The sequence below is a fragment of the Schistocerca cancellata genome, chromosome 2, assembly GCF_023864275.1.
Source record: "Schistocerca cancellata isolate TAMUIC-IGC-003103 chromosome 2, iqSchCanc2.1, whole genome shotgun sequence".
Lineage (NCBI taxonomy): Eukaryota > Metazoa > Arthropoda > Insecta > Orthoptera > Acrididae > Schistocerca > Schistocerca cancellata.
The window spans coordinates 450,124,766-450,144,152 of record NC_064627.1 but is presented as its reverse complement, the minus strand read 5'-3'; the positions used below and the strand labels follow the sequence as shown (position 1 = coordinate 450,144,152).

Sequence of the window (19,387 nt, the reverse complement as noted above, 5' to 3'; positions counted from 1 at the left end):
ACAGGCTTATATCTTGCTTTATACAAATATACAGTACTGACATAAGAGGTGGTCTTTTCTGTGTTTATCATTATATTCCTTTATTATGAAAAGGAACGTTGCTACTCACCATATAGCAGAGATGCTGAGTTGCAGACACGCGCAACAAAAAGACTGCCACAAAAAAAGCTTTCGGTCAGTGCGACCTGCATCATAAATAGATGACAGACACACACACACACACACACACACACACGACTGCAGTCTCAGGCAACCGTAGCCACACTCTACGAGCAGCAGCACCAGTACATGATGGGAGTAGCGACTGAGTGGGGGTAAGGAGAAAGGGGGGGGGGGGCAGGGAGGGGGAGGGATAGTAGGGTAGGAGTGGCAGGCAGCTTAGTGCTGCAGGTTAGAAAGAGGGCAGGGGACAGTGTGAGGACACCCTATCCATATTCCTCTAAAACCTCAACAACTTCTCTCCCATCTGCTTTACCTGGTCCTACTCAAATCTAAGAAGCCACTTTCCTAGATGTTGACCTCCACCTCAAAGATGGCTACATCAGTACCTCCATCCATATCAAACCTACTAACCATCAGAAATACCTCCACTTCGACAGCTGCCACACATTCCATACCAAGAAGTCCCTTCCATACAGCCTAGCTACCCATAGTCGTCACATTTGCAGTGACGAGCAGCCACTCTTGAAATATACTGAGGGTCTCACTGAAGTGTTCACAAATAGTAACTATCCTCCCAACCCTGTACAAAAACAAATCTCCTGTACCTTATCTGTTCCGCCTCCCACAACCTCCCGAAGTCCCACCGTCAAGCCACAGAGGAGCATTGCCGTCATAATTCAGTACCACCCAGAACTGGAGCTACTGAATTACATTCTCTGCCAGGGTTTTGACTACCTTTCATCATGCCCTGAAATGAGGAATGTCCAGCTCACTATCCTTCCCACCAATCCCACAGTGGTACTCCGCTGTCTGCCAAAACTACACAATATACTTATCCATCCCTACACAACCCCTGCTCCCAACCCCTTACCTCATGGCTCATACCCCTGTGATAGACCTAGATGCAAGATCTGTCCCATACAGCCTCCCACCATCACCACCTACTCCAGTGCGGTCACAAACATCACCTATCACATCAAAGACAGGGCTACCTGTGAAACCAGTCATGTGATCTACAAGCTAAACTGCAACTATTGTGCTGCTTTCTATGTGGGCATTACAACTAACAAGCTGTCTGTCTGCAAGTATGGCCACCGACAAACTGTGGCCAAGAAACAAGTGGACTGCCCTATTGCTGAGCACACTGCCAAACATGATATCCTTCATTTAAATGACTGCTCCACAGCCTGTGTCCTATGCATCTCTCCTAGCACAACACCAGCTTTTCTGAATTGTGCAGGTGTGGACTTCCCCTGCAATACATCCTACCTTCCCCTAACCCACCTAGCCTCAACCTTCCTTAATCATTGCCCTCACCCATCCAGCCCCTTCCCTGTTCTCATTCCATCACTACACAGCCTACATTCCACCATTGCTCCTAGTCTTCTACTTCTCCCCCCCCCCCCCTCCCCGCCACGCCATCTCTCCCCTGCCCTCCGTCTAACCGGCAGCACCTTACTGTCCACCACCCCTACCCTACTATCCCTCCCCTGCTCCACCCCAGCCTCCTCCCTACCCTCACCCAATCGCCACTCCCATCATGCACTGGTGCTGCTGCTCACAGTGTGGCTAGAGTTGTCTAAGACTGCAGTTGTGTGTGTGTGAGTTGTGGCAGTCTTTTTGTGTGCCTATCTGCGACTCAGCATCTCTGCTATATGGTGAGTAGCAACTTTCCTTTTCATAATATCGTTACATTCCATCCTGGATTTTCCGTTGTTTGATTATATTCCTTTATATTTAAGTACTGATGTCATTATTCACAACTTACCGAAATAATGGCTATGCACAGAAAGTAGAAATTTGCTATACGACGGAACTGCTCAAACAAGTTTTTTGGAAGGAAGTTCCATGGAGAGTACTGCAACAAATAGGAAAAGAATGTAAGTCACATATATATCTTCATTATTAAACTGTAAAGATGCAACTTTACCATTATTATTATTACAAAGTAAAAAATTACAGATAATATCAAACACGTTTGTCATAACTTTCTAGCAACTGTATTTCTGGTTGTGGTTGGAGTTTGTAAATTGGTTCTGAAGCAGATAATGGAGAAAGCAAGTACCACACAACAAGGGGACTGGTGTGAAGGGAGCAGTTCCTACATCCCTCATGCAGTACAGCTACTAGCTATGCTTTGTGCCTTATACCAAGCATCCACTCGCACTGTGATTAGTGAGCTTCCTATTCTATCAATAAATGCTTAAAAGAAACAAAAAACAGCTTTCTCACTAAGTATAACACAAACAGTTCAGCCATAACATGGTGAAATTAAATGTGAAATTCAACAACACCTACTACATTGTGAATGCGCACAGTACTAGTTGCCTGATCAGAAGCTAGATCCAAATGGGATTAAGCCTTTCAGCTTCTACACATTCAAAACAAAGGAGCTAAACATTGTAGAAAGAGTTTACAGATAGTAATTTGGATTCTGTCCAGACATTTCATGAACAATTTCAACAATATATTTTTTATATAAAAGAAATAAGATGTCAAGACTTTAGCAGATTGAAAACTGCATGGTAATGAAGATATTTATAAAATGAAAAGGAAGCAATGTTGATTTCATAGTTACAGAGTAGCTGTTTGGTCTCTATCTTCCATCATTACTTTATGTCAGTTATTTAAATCAGACAAATTTTTTGCACCAGTCTCGGCACAAACAGGCCCACCAGGAACTGACTGACTGCTGTGTCATCCTCTGCTGATAGTGTCATTTGGATGTGTTAGGAGGGGTGGGGACAGCACACAGCTCTCCCAGCAACTGTCAGTTTAGCAGACCAGGTGCTGCTACTAAGTAGTTCCTCAACTGGCACTACGAGGCTGAGTACACCCCGTTCCAGTCCTCTCACCGAGTAAAATCCCTGCCAGTACTGGAAATTGAACCCAAGCCCTCCACATGGTAGACAGCCATGCTGCTCACTCAGCTATGGAGACAGAGAGCTAGGATACAGGCTTGCATAATTACTGCAGCCATCATTACAGAGACAATCAGCAAAGGGATTAATGTAAATTTTAAATTACAGTATTCCACATGTATGATATTGGTGAAGGCATTGCTATCACTTTCTCAGTATGTGTAAAAAGCTTGTACACCTTAGAACAGATGGTGCAGGGATACCAAGTCAGACACCGAAAATCATTGTAGGACTACATTGGAGATTTAACAATAGTACTCAATGCAATATGCAGATGAATGAAAGTTCCTAGTCTTATGATATCAAACTAGATGCATCAGTCTACACTGACAAAGAATAGCAATGTGCCAAAACATTAGCATACAGGGACATGCACTAAGTAACACTTAAATGGAGCAGGCATAAAAAAGAAATCTAACAAAATAATGAAAAATTGATGAATATTCTTTGTCAAAATGGAGAGTAGTTGTTGCAACACTGATTACAATATACAGAGAAATAGTCAGACCTAACCCAACTCATACAAATTGTTCAAGTAGAATATAAAGTACAACATGTGTGCTCTCATGCAATGAAGACAGTGCCCATCAATTCATTTCTGGTAGAGGAATTAAATCTGCCATAATTTTTATGCCATAGATACCTACCTGCTACTGGATGAAGAAGGAACTTCCACCAACAGTACAAGAATATATTGAAATTAAACACCTAATTGATCATTATCACTGATTTGCAGTGCTATTTACATAAAATACATGTGAACTTGAAATATGTGATGTTCCCTACACAACAGCAGCCTTTGAAGACTACACAATCATTATATATGAGCTTGGCTGCAAAAGGAGATTCTGCTATATGTGTTGGTGGAAAGGAAGCTGTGTAGTGCTGGAGTAGGAGCACGGAAGGGAATAGGTGGGTGATCAACAGGAACTAGTGAAGATTAGGCCAGAGGGTTATGAGAACGTAAGATACATTGCAGGGAGAGCTCCCATCTGTGCAGTTCAAAAAAGCTGGTGTAGGTAGGAAGGATCTGGATGGCCCAGGCTGTGAAGCAGTCATTGAATTGAAGAATGTCATGTTGGGCAGCATGTTCAGCAACTGGGTGGTCCTGCTGTCTCTTGGTCACATCTATCGGTAGCTATTCATGTAGACAGACAGCTTGTTGGTTGTCATGCCTATATAGAAAGCAGAACAGTGGTTGCTGCTTGGTTTGTTGATCACATGATTGCCTTTACTGGGATGGATGATGTCCGTGACTGGACTCAGGTAGGTGGAGGAGCAGTGTGTTGGGAGCAAGGATGGATTAGGGATGGACACAGATATTGCGTAGGTTCGGTGGGCAATAGGGCAATGGAATACAACAATGGGAGGGGTGCGAATGACAGTGGGTAGGATATCACTTCAGAGCACAATAAGAGGTAGTCAAAATCTTGACAGGGAATGTTATTCAGATGGTCCAATCCTTTGTGGTACTGAGACATGAGGGGAGTAGTGCTCCTTTGTGGCCAGATTACAGGAATGTGGGATGTCACTGGAGAGACACAGCATGGGAGGTCATTTCTGTAGAAGGTTAGAAGGGTAATTTAGGTCAGTGAATGCTTCAGGGAGACATTTGCTACATTTGGAGAGGGACTGTTTGTATTAACAAATGCAACGGCCATGGATGGCTAGACTCTATAGAAGGGAGTTTTTGGTATGGAATGGGTGACAGCTGTTGAAGTGGAAGTGTTGCTGGTGATTGGTAGGTTTGATATGGATGTAACCATCTCAGAGTTGGAGGTCAACATCAAGGAACGTGGCTTATTCTGTTGAGCAGGACGAAGTGAAGGGAATGGGGGAGAAGGTGTTCAGGTTCTGAAGGAACGTAGACAGGGTTTCCTCACCATTATTCCAGATTTACGAAGATTTCATCAACAAATCTGAACCAGGTAAGAGGTTTGGGATTCTAAGTGGTTAGTAAAGATTCCTCTAGATGGGCCATGAGTAGGTTGGCATAGGATGTAGCTATGTGATTGCTCATTGCTGTACCAAGGATTGTTTCAAAGGTGAAGTAATTGTGGGTGAGGATATGCGAGGGTTGAATGAAAAGTAATGCCGTCACCTTCATTAATTGGGTTTGTATGGGGATATTTTAATAAATCAAACCCATAAATAATCCTTAGAATGTGATCTTTAATTACCAATATTCATTTTTCCACATAATCACTAGGCAACTGGATACATTTCTGCCAATGATGAACAAGTTTTCTGAAGCCGTCACAGAATAAGTCGAAACACTGTTTCCACAACCACAGTGTCACAGAACTCTCAACATCTTCATCAGAAGAATAATGATGTCCCCGCAGATTGTCCTTCATTATCAGGAACAGATGGAAGTCAGACGATGCTAAATCTTGACTGTATGGAGGATGCCGTACGATGGTGAGATTCATTCTCTGAAGTTCTGCTGTGGTGGCACTTGAAGGGTGTGGCCTGGCACTGTCATGCTGCAGGAAAACATTTCTCTTTTCCTTTTGGACCATTGTTAGCCATCGTTTCAGAGTTCACAGCATTGTGATGTAACACTCTGAATTTCTTGTTGTTCCATGATCAAGGAAATCAACCTGGATAACACCATCTGCATCCCAGAACACTGTGGCCATGATTTTTCCATGTGAGGGCTGTGTCTTGAATTTCTTTTTGCTGGGCGAGTCTTTGTCGATATTCCATAGACTGGGTCATAATGGTGTTTCGTCTCCTGTCATAACTGAATGGAGAAAGGCGTTACCTCTATCCTCGTAACGCGAGAGGAGTACTTGGCAAATTTCAAGTCTGTGCACTATCATTTCAGGAGTCAGCATCCAGGGTACCCATCATGCACAGATCTTCCGATAGCCAAGCAAAGCAATAATGTGACCCACATGTTCTTGTGAATTGCCGATTGTGCTTGCAGTTTCTCTCTGAGTGATACGACAATCGACCTGAATCAATCTGTCAACATTTTGCTTGTGACATTGCAGGACATCCAACTCTTTGTTTGTTACGCAGGTCAGATGTTCCCGCCTCAACATCTTAAAAACTTACCCATCCAACGATGCACAGTACTTACATCAACACAATCACCATTAACTGCTTTCATTCTCTGATGAATTTCCTTTGGGGTGACATCTTCTGCTGTCAAGAATTCAATGACTGCACATTGCTTAAATTGCATTGACTGACTGTCTGTGGAGGCTTCCATAATTTACACTGTAACAACACAACTGTTCAATGCTAAGGCTTCCCGCCAACTGGAGCTGTAGACAAGAGGCTACGGAGCGTGCCAGTACCTGCCGCATACCAATGATGCCAACTGTGGAAGAGTTACGAAGGTGGAGGCATTACTTTTCAATCAATCCTCGTAATTAGTCATGGTGCCCAGGAAGGAGGTTGCAGGTTTGATGCCAGTCAGGCCCCAGGAAAGATAGTGTTCACCAGTGGTAAGGCCATGGGCTTTAGGGATGTCAGTGTAAAGGGAGGTATCATCAATAGTGATGAGCATTCACTGTTTGGCAATGAAACAGAAACTGTGGAGTTTTTGTCGAGGAAACAGATAGCATCTATTAAAGAGAAGGGTAGATTACAAATAAGAAATTGAAGGTGTTGGTCCATGAGAGCAGAGATTCTCTCAGTGGGGGCACAGTAACTAGCCACAATGGGGCATCCTGGGTGGTTGGGTTTATGGACTTTATGAAGCATGTACAATGTAGGAGGGTTGGGAGTAATACAACGGAGTCACTGTGGCAGGGTTTGTAGAGCAAATCTGAGAGGTGGTGCTGTCCTTCCACAGTTCAAAATCATAGTGATGGAGCCTTTGTCTGCACTTATGATTATAAGGTTAGAATCAATTTTTAGGTGGTTGATTGCAGTTCTTTCTGTGGATGTAAGGTTAGTTTCCATGTTGAGGGATTTGTGAAGTGATGGCAGGCAAGGTTTGAGGTTAAGAAATTCTGGAATGTTAAAAAAGTGTGATTTGGGAACAGTGGAGAGGGACCACAGTTGGATGGAGGAGTGAACTAAGTCGGGCAGGGTTCAACATTGGCTTTGCATTCAGTCTGATTAGCAGGATTAGTGGTGAAAAAGTGTTTCCACTGTAAGGTCCCGGAGAAGGATAGAAGACCTTTAATAGGTCCATCACGATTGAATTTGGGAATGTGGCAAAAATAAGGCATTTTGAAAGGAATGGTACTTTTGTGGGAATAAGGTTTTTGGAGGAAAGGTTTTGAGTCTTTGAAGGTTCTGGATTCTGTATGGTAGTGGGAGTGAGTTTCTGAGGGTACGGTAAATGTAGTTTGCTTCTAACACATAAAAACTTTTTACAACAAATGGGAACAGTCTAATGAACAGATTTGAAAACATGACTGAAAATCTAATACAATAAGACAAAAATAATGTATAGCCATTACGATGGCAAGAAAACTGTACAAGTCAACAAAGAAGTCATAGAACAAAGTCATTACTTTTTTGCTTGAGGCCAGTTGAAGACTACGACAACAGTCAGGAATAAAAATAAAAGATTAAAAATGGCATGGAGTACCATGGCAAACAGAATGGAGTTTACAAAATATCTCCCACTCTGTCTGAAACGAAAGTTTACATATCGGTGTGTAGTGATGATTTTGACTTAAAGCAATGAGACATGAACTTGTAAGCTGAAAACCAGAGAAAAGTGTGAGTTTCTCTGCAAGCAGTGGAGAGGTACAACTTGGGAATTACTAGGACAAACATGGAAGTAAATAATAGGATTAGCAAACTGACTGGAACAGAAGACATAATTATAGTTATAATGAGCGTGGATAGGGCATGTAGCCAAAGGTGGAGCAATTAAGTCCTTCGCTACATTCCAAGCCATACAAATAGGCTGAGACCATGACCTAATGTAAGATGGGTACATGACCTAAGAAAACACACAGCAGTAATATGAATGCTTAGAGCTAAAGACTGTAATGCATCCAAAAGTCCAGTAGAGGGCTTTATATAGCAGTGTTTATCAAATGGCTGTTAATGCTAATGATGGTAATATATGAGATTACGAGCAGATGAACAATTACAAGATTGTTAGATTATGATGGCAAAAATATAAATAAGTGACAAGAAATATGTAGATGGATGTAATGCAAGTCCAATTGACGACTGACTGTAAGACTTCAGTGGCTTCAGTATTCAACAATGCGGCGAAACCCCTGCTGTATGCTTTTGCATCACTCATAGCTCGCTCAGAAAAATTACCCTGTGTTTAAGTTAGGCATTTTCGTAACTCTTGTTTGCAATATTAGAATACTGTGTCGGCTGAGAACGACAGCATTTTATACTTTCCGTCGGGTCACCTAAGAATCGCGCGGTAGTGCTGGATCTTTGCCGAATATTATTTCATTCTCTTTAAAAATTAAATGACATTCGAAGCTATATTGTTTCTTTGCCCGTCCCTTTTTACGTCTGAATTGCAACTGCTCACATCATTGCTGGTTAGTTGGACCGCTGGTTGGCCAGTACTGTCCAAGTTTAATGCGCCGGTAAAGCTATTGTCCCGCACATTGCCGCTCAGTGTATGTGCGTGTAACACAGCATAAAACGTATCCTTATGATCGTACTTGACTGTACTGGTCGCAACTGGCTTCCAATGAGATTCAAGCAAACGCAGAAGAATACATGTCGTAATGTTTACAACTGGTTATTCTTATGATGAACGGAGCATAGCTAAAGAGTGCAGAAAATTTTGATCGGCCTTCTCATCTATCTTCAGAATTTTCTTAAGGTATTACAAAAACTGCTGTGTTTTGCACAGTTTTGTTCGTGATCGAGACATACAGATTTGAAGACATTTTGAGTACTTACATGACATGTCAACAGACCCTACACAACCGGAAAGAAATGTGAGTGACGCTCACCAATTGTCCCCTTCTTTGCAGAACGTTTGCCTCCAACGTACGGTGAAAGATTTAGTTTTTGGAGTTTATTTGAAAATCCCTCACTCTCCATGCATATCGATGGATGTTTTTTCAGCTTCACACATGATACCTTCTGTATTGACTTCCATTTCTAGTCAAAGTAACAGTGAACGGTCCTTTCAAGTGGGAGACCGTACATCTGGATTCAGTGAGCTGTTGTTGTCACGTGGTACTTCAAAAGAATTGCTGCCTGTTGGCGTGTTGTTTCTAGAACCAGAAAAGAAAGCATTGGTGCTACCCAATAACTATCGATTAGATTAGGAGCTTTTTCATTGCCTTCACCTGATACTTCGAGCACATCCTGAGAAAATTTTCAATTTCTATCGTGTGTCATTAACTTCATTCGATGAACTATGTGAAACACTGAAATAATTCTTTCGGTTGGTGGACACCAACATGAGGAAGCATAGAACAATGGAACAGAGGGTGGCTGTTACTCTGAGGTGGATGCAAAACAATTTCTTTGTTGTAAAAACCTACTCGATCGTACTACAAAATAACAGTGAGGAGCAATCGCAATACGTCAACGAGCCGACAACGGGTCAGGGCACTGTCGCAGAAACAACGAAAAAAGCACGAAAAATTTAAGCGAACGCAAAATGTTCATGATTGGCGATCTTTTACAGAAACTCGAAATTTAGCGTGGACTCTAATGTGAGATGCTTATAATAGTTTCCACAACGAAACCTGGCAGAAAATCCAAAGAGATTATTGTCGTATGTAATGTACGCTGGCGGCAAGACACAATCAATTCGCGACAGCAATGTAAATACTATCGGTGACAGTGCTGCTAAAGCAGAGTTACTAAACACAGCTTTTCCAAATTCCTTCACCAAAGAAGACGAAGTAAATATTTCAAAATTCGGATCAAAAACAACTGCCACCATGAGTAACTTAAAATTAGATATCCTCGCAGTAGTGAAGCAACGTAAATCACTTAATGAAAGCAAGTCTTCCGCTCCAGACTGAATACCGATTAGGTCCTTTCAGAGCATGCTGATGCATCACATATAACCGCCCGCTCCACGAGATATCCATGTTCAAAGATTGGAAAACTGCACAGGTGGCACCAATCTTCAAGGAAAGCAGTAGGAGTAATCCACTAAATTACAGGCCCGTATCATTAACGTCGATCCGCAGCGGGATTCTGGAACATATATTGTGTTAGAATATTATGAATTACCTCTAAGACAGCGGTCTATTGACACAGTCAGCATGCATTTTGAAAACATCGTTCTTCCGAAACACGACAAGCTCTTTACTCTCACTAAGTGTTGAGTGCTATTGACAAGGGATTTCAAATTGATCATGTATTTCTAGATTTTCAGAAGGCTTTTGACACTGTAGCTCACAAGCGGCTTGCATTCAAATTGCTTGCTTATGGAATGTTATGTGACTGGATTCGTGATTTCCTGCAGAGAGGTCACAGTTCGTAGAAATTGACGAAAAACCATAGAGTAAACCAGAAGTGATTTCTGGTGATCCCGAAGGTAGAGTTATAGGCCCTCTGCTGTTCCTTATCTATATAAACGATTTAGGAGACAATCTGAGCAGCCGTCTTGTTTATCGACTAGTAAAGTCATCAGAAGATCAAACCAAACTGCAAAACGATTTACGAAAGATATCTGTACGATGGGAAATCAGCAATTGACCCTAAATAATGAAAAGTGAGAGGTCATCCACATGAGTGCTAAAAGGAATGCGTTAAACTTCGGTTAAACGATAATTAGTCAAATCTAGAGACAGTTCATTCAACTAAATACCTTGGAATTACAATTACGAATCTTCATTGGCGGAATACCTAGAAGATGCAACAGATCTACTAAAGAGACTGCCCACAACTACGCTTGTCCGTCCTCTTTTGGAGTACTGCTGCGCGCTGTGGGATTGTTACCAGGAAGGATTAACGGAGTACAGCGCGAAAGTTTAAAGGAGAGCAGCACGTTTTGTGCTATTGAGAAATAGGGGAAAGAGTGTCACTGACATGATACAGGGATCGTGTTAGACATCATTAAAACAAAGGTGTTCTTCGTTGTGCGGAATCTTCTCACGAAATTTCCAACAAATTTCTCCACTGAACGCGAATATATTTTGTTAACGCCGACCTACATAGTCAGAAACGATCATTATAACAAAATAAGGGAAATCAGTTCCGGAACAGCTGCCAAGTCTTTTAGCAAAGATGATATTGTCCTGCATTCTTGTCTAATTTAAATGCTTCGGTGTAAAACATTACAGAATTTGTCTATGTCTGATTTTAGGCTTTGGTTCGTAATTCTTCTTGTTTTAGAAGGGATACGTTCTCCCTCACTAATACTTAACTCGCAGATGATCGCTATCCCCTTCAGCTTCGTCGTTTCTAATTGTGTTATCTTCTTCACGTAAGTTAGAGTATGTTCTGGAAAGAATCATGTATGTGACAGCATTTGAATGCGTTCTATTATGTAGAATGAAATACACGAGTATCGTATACTTTGGTTATGCATATTTTGTGTTGAATAACAGGTGATAAAAAAGGCAGGAGGTTAGAATGAATATATTTAGTTTTTTCAGTTGCTACAGAATCACTCTCTACTTCTCTACATCTTTTAATGTGCCTCACATATGAAATATCTGATAGTTCTACTTCTTTTGTGTATCATTCTCCAAAAATTTGATAGCTGTCATTAATATATTTTTGTAAAACTATTCTTCTTACAGGTACTTAGCATCTGGCTGATTCAATTATGTGTACTGAAACTCAGCGCGAAGGACGACAAGCAATTAATTCACTTTACGCATTGTGAAAGCTCCCATAAGGCTCTGTGTAAAGCTGCTAGCAGGCGATTCACTTGACAAGCTAAATTGCGGCTCAGTGAGCCGAGGTCGAAGCTCTGAGTCCCTCGTGTGAAAGGACGCAATGTAACGCGAATCGCCTAAGCTCTCTCCAACTGGAAGCACGGCCTCGCACGTGAAAGGGCCATTAACATGGCGACGTTACCCGCTGCTTGGTCGATCAGCAGTAGCACCGAAGGCCGTCGTAAGAAGGCCGACATTGAAAGCCGGTCGCAATTCTGGGCTACTGGTGGTGGTAGTCCGCCACTGAGCGCCACAGGAGCCCAAAGCGTTGGTAGGCTACTGTTTACCATTCAATTTCGAACGTTTTTCTGTTCTTGAATGTGTATTTGTCTAGTAATAGGACGCAGAGTGACGTCATGGGGAAGTGTCACCACGGTGAACTGTGGGGATATGAATCTACATCTACATTTGCATCTACATTTATACTCCGGAAGCCACCCAACGGTGTGTGGCGGAGGGCACTTTACGTGCCACTGTCATTACCTCCCTTTCCTATTCCAGTCGCATATGGTTCGCGGGAAGAACGACTGCCGGAAAGCCTCCGTGCGCGCTCGAATCTCTCTAATTTTACATTCGTGATCTCCTCGGGATGTATAAGTAGGGGGAAGCAATATATTCGATAACTCATCCGGAAACGAACCCTCTCGAAACCTGGACAGCAAGCTACACCGCGATTCAGAGCGCCTCTCTTGCAGATTCTGCCACTTGAGTTTGCTAAACGTCTCCGTAACGCTATCACGCTTACCAAATAACCCTGTGACGAAACGCGCCGCTCTTCTTTGGATCTTCTCTATCTCCTCTGTCAACCCGACCTGGTACAGATCCCACACTGATGAGCAGTACTCAAGTATAGGTCGAACGAGTGTTTTGTAAGCCACCTCATTTGTTGCTGGACTACATTTTCTAAGGACTCTCCCAATGAATCTCAACCTGGCACCCGCCTTGCCAACAATTAATTTTATACGATCATTCCACGTCAAGTCGTTCCGTACACATACTCGCAGACTGCGGTTAACCTAAAGTATTGGGCTAGTTAAGATGGCGGACAATGGCTTCACGTCTGTGACGTAATGCCATCTTTCCTCTTTTTTTTTTTTGTCTCCATGGAAGAACCCATTTAAACGAATACTTTGCCAGCGGAAGAGCCACTGAGAAGTGCTTCTCAGTGGCTCTGTGTGAAGGCGACTTTAGAAAGGTGCGTGAAATTTTGCCACACTCTTAAATTTCTGTTATCTGTCCTACTGTGAGACCGGCGTAGATCCAGAGAGGGGGAGGGGGGAGAGGTGTCATGAGGATCATCAAGCTCCCCCCCCCCCCCAAATGATAAAGACGTGTATATTTTTATGTCTATCAATTTTCATGTTTCGTAGACAATTTTCGAAAGATAAAGTAGCATGAAAACAGTGTTAAAATGGCAAGGAATGCTATGCAGGCTGACCGGCTGCAGAGAACATTCCGGCCAGGCAGGGGCGTCTATTCACAAGCTGCTGCCAGCAGCACCCGACACGGTTCGTGAGTCCGCGAGTAGAAGCAGCAAATGGCAGAACTTCAGTAAGACAACACAGAAAGGGAAAGACCTTTCATTACTACTGAAAGCAACAGAGAAACTTATTCGAAGCTTTGCAAAAATTGCATTCACCATCTTGTCTCATAGAGGGATAAACGAACTAACAGTTATGACGATTACTTTTGCATAACAAACGGGTTACTTACTTTTTCCATCTGCGTTGTTTTCATTTGACTGCCTTTATATAATAAAACATTTTATATTTGCTATTATTTTTAAATCCTTGGCAACTGTGGTACGTTAAAAGTGGGAGAGACAGTAAATTGTTATTTGAGGGGGAGAGAAAGTAGGAAACTGTGACCGTCTCACTTTCTCTCCTCCCTTTCGTCAAGGACACAACCCTGGTTCCGTGCTTTCTGCATCAGGCAACCAGGGATTACTTTCGACCGGAACGCTGTTGCGACACCTCCCACGGATTTTTCTTTAACTCTCTGGAACAAGTCGCCACCGGAGATTTAAAACAGTACGTGTCTATTAAATCGCAACGTAACTACGATTTGCCACTCCGTCGGCACCCGTGAGCGTGAAAGTGTGTGACCAACGTGATGCGATGGGCAGAACTGAAAACATAACGTCACAGTCGTGAAGGCTACCGACTTCTCCTGATATGCATCGAGCAGAACTAGGGAGCAAGGTGACACTTCTACCGGGACAGACGGTATCACTTATTGTTTACATTAAATATTGCGGTTTTATTGCTTTTATTATAAGGAAGTATCTTTCAAAAACCTGAATTTCAGAACAGCATTTTGTAAAAAATGATTTCAAATTGTAAGTTTTATAACAAGTTTTACAATATCGAAACTTATGATTTTTATGGCTGAGAGGAGGGGGAGGGACGTTTTTATACGGTTGAAGAAGTGCGTTCGGGAACCAAAAATGTTAGAAATTAAGCACAGCTACCAATCAGTTCCTCAACAGTTTCTACTGTGGATTCAGATATCAATAACTTCATGTAACCCCAAAGAAACACAAATAATGTAGAACTGTGAACTGTTTTAAAACGTAACACCACAACCATCATTTCAGGAACACATGCCTCACATGCATTGCTCACTCGAGACTGCCTGAAATCTTCATTTCCTATTATTGCTTTTTATTCCAAAATACTCAATTTAAACTCCTCTGGGATCAGTATAAATTTAGCTCTAAACGTTAGGGAGTAATCTGTAAGACAAAGACTTAATTTTGTAAACGATTAGGTAATATTAACCAGAGATATGGAAAATCTATGTTATACAAGGAGTCCCAATACTCATGGACAATACTCGTGATTATTGCAGGAACGATCATTCTAGGCAAAAAGGTCTAGTAAACATGGGCTCTAAAACATATACCTTAAGAGCTATGAACACTTCTTCATCTTCGATATTATAAAACAAATCTCTTCTGCTACAAGCTCTTTGCTTTCTGTATTTTGGCAGGTGGTAAAGTCCACGGAAACTAAGTAGACACTCGGTGCAGTGGCTGATGGAGGCGACCATATAGGCATGTCTCATTTAAAGTCACTCTCATTAACCATCGTGCCGAAAGTCATCTTAGTTTGCGCAGTCAATAGTATAGACCAAAACATGAAAAAAATGTCCAGCAAACATGGGATCTAAAGTGCATACCGTAAGAGCTATGTGCACTTGTTCAGCTTCCCCACTGTGAAACACATCTCGTCTATTGAACAGTACGTATGGTGAAAATAAAAAAGTGTCCGAGGTCAACAGCGTTGAGGGTAGAGCATGTGTCACAGAGACAACGTTTCTACGCACGTAAACCACCGCGGAGGATTGGCTCAAGTGTGTGGCGAATGATGCCACCACGGGCGCTCATGCCCAGAGGCAATGGGGGGGGGGGGGAGTCGAGAGCACCATCTTGCAACCACCCCCTCAAGCTCTCATGGAAAGAAAAAAAAATATAGTGTAGTCAGAGGCTATACAGATGTTATTCTTTCAAAAACTGGTTGAAAAGTCGGTATTACTCATGTTTTTAGCAGGGTCGGAGCTGGAACCTTTTTTTTTTATGGAGATTTAAAAGTCACCATGTGTCTTCCATAATTTTAGAAACACTCGTTAACCCCCAGGTCTAGCTGCCCTCCTCCCCCCTCTACAAAATATCGTACGGGCGCCCATGGACGTCATGTCGCCTCTATAGAGGCACACGGGGTGATAGTCCACATGCTGTGTCAGATCGCCACCAATTTGAATGTGAGGAAGTAAGACACCCATTTTCACCAGGACTGCAAGGAGACGAATGCACCACACAGGCTTCAGCGGCAAATGAGTGACTCTTTCTTCATCTGCATCTATACTCTGCAAGCCATCTTACGGTGTATGGCGGAGGGTACTTTGTGTACCACTGTCATTTTCCCCTTTCCCTGTTCCACTCACATACGGTTCGTGGGAAGAACGATTGCTAGCAAGCCTCCGCGTGGGTTCCAATCCTCTAATTTTACCTTCATGTGTTTTCGCTGGATATACGTAGGAGGAAGCAATATTTCTGTTGACTCTTCTAGAAACGTACGCTTTTGGAATTTTAATGGACCATCTTGTGATAAGGAACATGAGCACCTCCGTGACACTTTTGTACTTACTAAATGAACCCGTAATGAAACGTGCTGCTCTTCCCCAGATCCTCTCTATTTCCTCATTCAATCCTATCTGGTGCGGATCCCAGACTGACGAGCGATATCCAAATATTGGTCAAACGAGCGTTTGGTAAGCTGCTTCCTTTGTTGATGGACTACATTTCCTGAGGATTCCTCCAACGAATCTCAGTCTGGTATCTGCCTTACCCGCGATCAATTTTATGTGGTCTTTCCATTTCAAATCGCTCCGCGCATATTCTTCTAGATGTTTTATGGAAATAACGGCTTCCAGTGATTGTTTTGTAATGATGTAATCATACAATAAAGGGTTTTTCTCTCTATGTACCCGCAATACGTTACGCTTGCTAGTGTTGAGGGCCAACTGCTGCTCTCTGCGCCAAGAGTCGATACTGTGCAGGTGTTCCTGCATTCCGCTACAATTTTCTAGCGTTGCGACTTTCCTGTATGCAACAACAAAACACCCACGGAAAGCTTCACGGAACTTCCGACGTTATTTATTACGTCATTTACATGTACCGTGAAAAGTAATGGCCCTCTAACACTCCTTTGAGTCACACCCGAAATTACTTGTACTTCTCAAGACTTCTCTCTATTTAGAATGACGTGCTGTGAACTATTTGCTAGAAACTATTCAGTCCAGTCACACAGTTGGTCTGATATTCCGTACGCTCGTATTTTGTTCACTAGGCGGCAATGCGGAACTATATCGAACGCTTTCCAGAAATTAAGGAACACGACATCTTCCCGGTCGCTTCCTTTTTGTATCTCGTGGACGAACAGAGCGAACTAAATTTCACACGATCGTTGCTTTCGGAATCAGGTTGATTCCTAAAGAAGAGATTTTCGGTTCTGGAAATGTAATACGCGAGCATAAAACATGTTTCAAAGTTCTACAAACGACTGGTGTCAGAGATATAGGCCTTTAAGTTAGTTTTGTGCGGTCTATTCGACGAATGTTCTTGTGTGTTAGTGGTTTCCCAAGGCTTTCGGCTAATCACTGAGCCGGGTTTTTCAAAATAAATATCGGGTTCTCAAGGCTTTGTAGCATTTGAATGAAAGAGCAACTCAAACAGCTTTTATTACAAGCATTCAATGTGAGCACCATTTGTCACGTGGCACTCGGTGAGTCAACAGGTGAACTCTTCCGAAACCTTGATAAGTTTGTCTTAAGTAATTACTGCAACAACTGCTTCAATCCTGTTTAGAGCTTGTAACTCACTCGTTCAACAAGTTCTTCGGTCATTCTCTCCTCAAGACTCAATAGTGTCTTCAAACTGATGGTATCTCTCGGAGGATTACAATGGAACTTAATACCGAACGCACATTGCGATGTAACAACAGCTCCAGTCCTTTCAAACTACACTCCTGGAAATGGAAAAAAGAACACATTGACACCGGTGTGTCAGACCCACCATACTTGCTCCGGACACTGCGAGAGGGCTGTACAAGCAATGATCACACGCACGGCACAGCGGACACACCAGGAACCGCGGTGTTGGCCGTCGAATGGCGCTAGCTGCGCAGCATTTGTGCACCGCCGCCGTCAGTGTCAGCCAGTTTGCCGTGGCATACGGAGCTCCATCGCAGTCTTTAACACTGGTAGCATGCCGCGACAGCGTGGACGTGAACCGTATGTGCAGTTGACGGAGTTTGAGCGAGGGCGTATAGTGGGCATGCGGGAGGCCGGGTGGACGTACCGCCGAATTGCTCAACACGTGAAACGTGAAGTCTCCACAGTACATCGATGTTGTCGCCAGTGGTCGGCGGAAGGTGCACGTGCCCGTCGACCTGGGACCGGACCGCAGCGACGCACGGATGCACGCCAAGACCGTAGGATCCTACGCAGTGCCGTAGGGGACCGCACCGCCACTTCCCAGCAAATTAGGGACACTGTTGCTCCTGGGGTATCGGCGAGGACCATTCGCAACCGTCTCCATGAAGCTGGGCTACGGTCCCGCACACCGTTAGGCCGTCTTCCGCTCACGCCCCAACATCGTGCAGCCCGCCTCCAGTGGTGTCGCGACAGGCGTGAATGGAGGGACGAATGGAGACGTGTCGTCTTCAGCGATGAGAGTCGCTTCTGCCTTGGTGCCAATGATGGTCGTATGCGTGTTTGGCGCCGTGCAGGTGAGCGCCACAATCAGGACTGCATACGACCGAGGCACACAGGGCCAACACCCGGCATCATGGTGTGGGGAGCGATCTCCTACACTGGCCGTACACCACTGGTGATCGTCGAGGGGACACTGAATAGTGCACGGTACATCCAAACCGTCATCGAACCCATCGTTCTACCATTCCTAGACCGGCAAGGGAACTTGCTGTTCCAACAGGACAATGCACGTCCGCATGTATCCCGTGCCACCCAACGTGCTCTAGAAGGTGTAAGTCAACTACCCTGGCCAGCAAGATCTCCGGATCTGTCCCCCATTGAGCATGTTTGGGACTGGATGAAGCGTCGTCTCACGCGGTCTGCACGTCCAGCACGAACGCTGGTCCAACTGAGGCGCCAGGTGGAAATGGCATGGCAAGCCGTTCCACAGGACTACATCCAGCATCTCTACGATCGTCTCCATGGGAGAATAGCAGCCTGCATTGCTGCGAAAGGTGGATGTACACTGTACTAGTGCCGACATTGTGCATGCTCTGTTGCCTGTGTCTATGTGCCTGTGGTTCTGTCAGTGTGATCATGTGATGTATCTGACCCCAGGAATGTGTCAATAAAGTTTCCCCTTCCTGGGACAATGAATTCACGGTGTTCTTATTTCAATTTCCAGGAGTGTATAAAATGCAAGAAGCTTTCTGTTCATTAGTAGCCATCTTTGCTACTAGCGCTTTCTAATGGAAGATACTGGAAACGTGCATGCGCATGTGCACAGGTATACAAACAAAACTGAGTTACTCTTTCATTTGATGTATTATTTATAACTGTAAGCTGAATATAATAATGATACAATGCCTTAAAACACCAATATTCATTCTGAAACACCCTGTATATCAGAGAATAGGGAACAATAAAAGAGACAACTGGAACGAAAGTCTAGTTTTAAGCAGATCGCCCGAAAAGGGGCAGTAAATGGCTTACCTCCTAGGAATAGAAGGATTAAATTTTTTCCACAAACGTAATTAATCAAGAATCCAATTTACCTTTCGTGTTTGTCTGAATTTTCTCATATTGAGAACTCAGAAGGCGCGAACTAGGTTTTACTCAACAAAAAACTTTCAAAAGCCAAGATCGCAAAAATCAATCTTTATTGCTGACAACCGGTTTCGACAGTTGTAACTATCTTCCGGTCTTCAGAAAATTTTTGTTATAAAACGTACTCTGGGGAAGAGA

General features: G+C 43.3%; 1 protein-coding gene across 3 annotated transcripts in view; it reads right to left on the bottom strand.

Moving 5' to 3' along the window:
* Window positions 1-19,387, bottom strand: part of LOC126161944 (phospholipid-transporting ATPase IF-like) — a 633,423-nt gene that overhangs the window by 140,132 nt on the left and 473,904 nt on the right. For all 3 annotated transcript variants that reach the window (XM_049918123.1, XM_049918124.1, XM_049918122.1), the window contains one exon: window positions 1,931-2,020. In XM_049918123.1, the coding sequence (XP_049774080.1) occupies window positions 1,931-2,020 (90 nt within the window). The remainder of the gene's footprint in view (window positions 1-1,930; window positions 2,021-19,387) is intronic.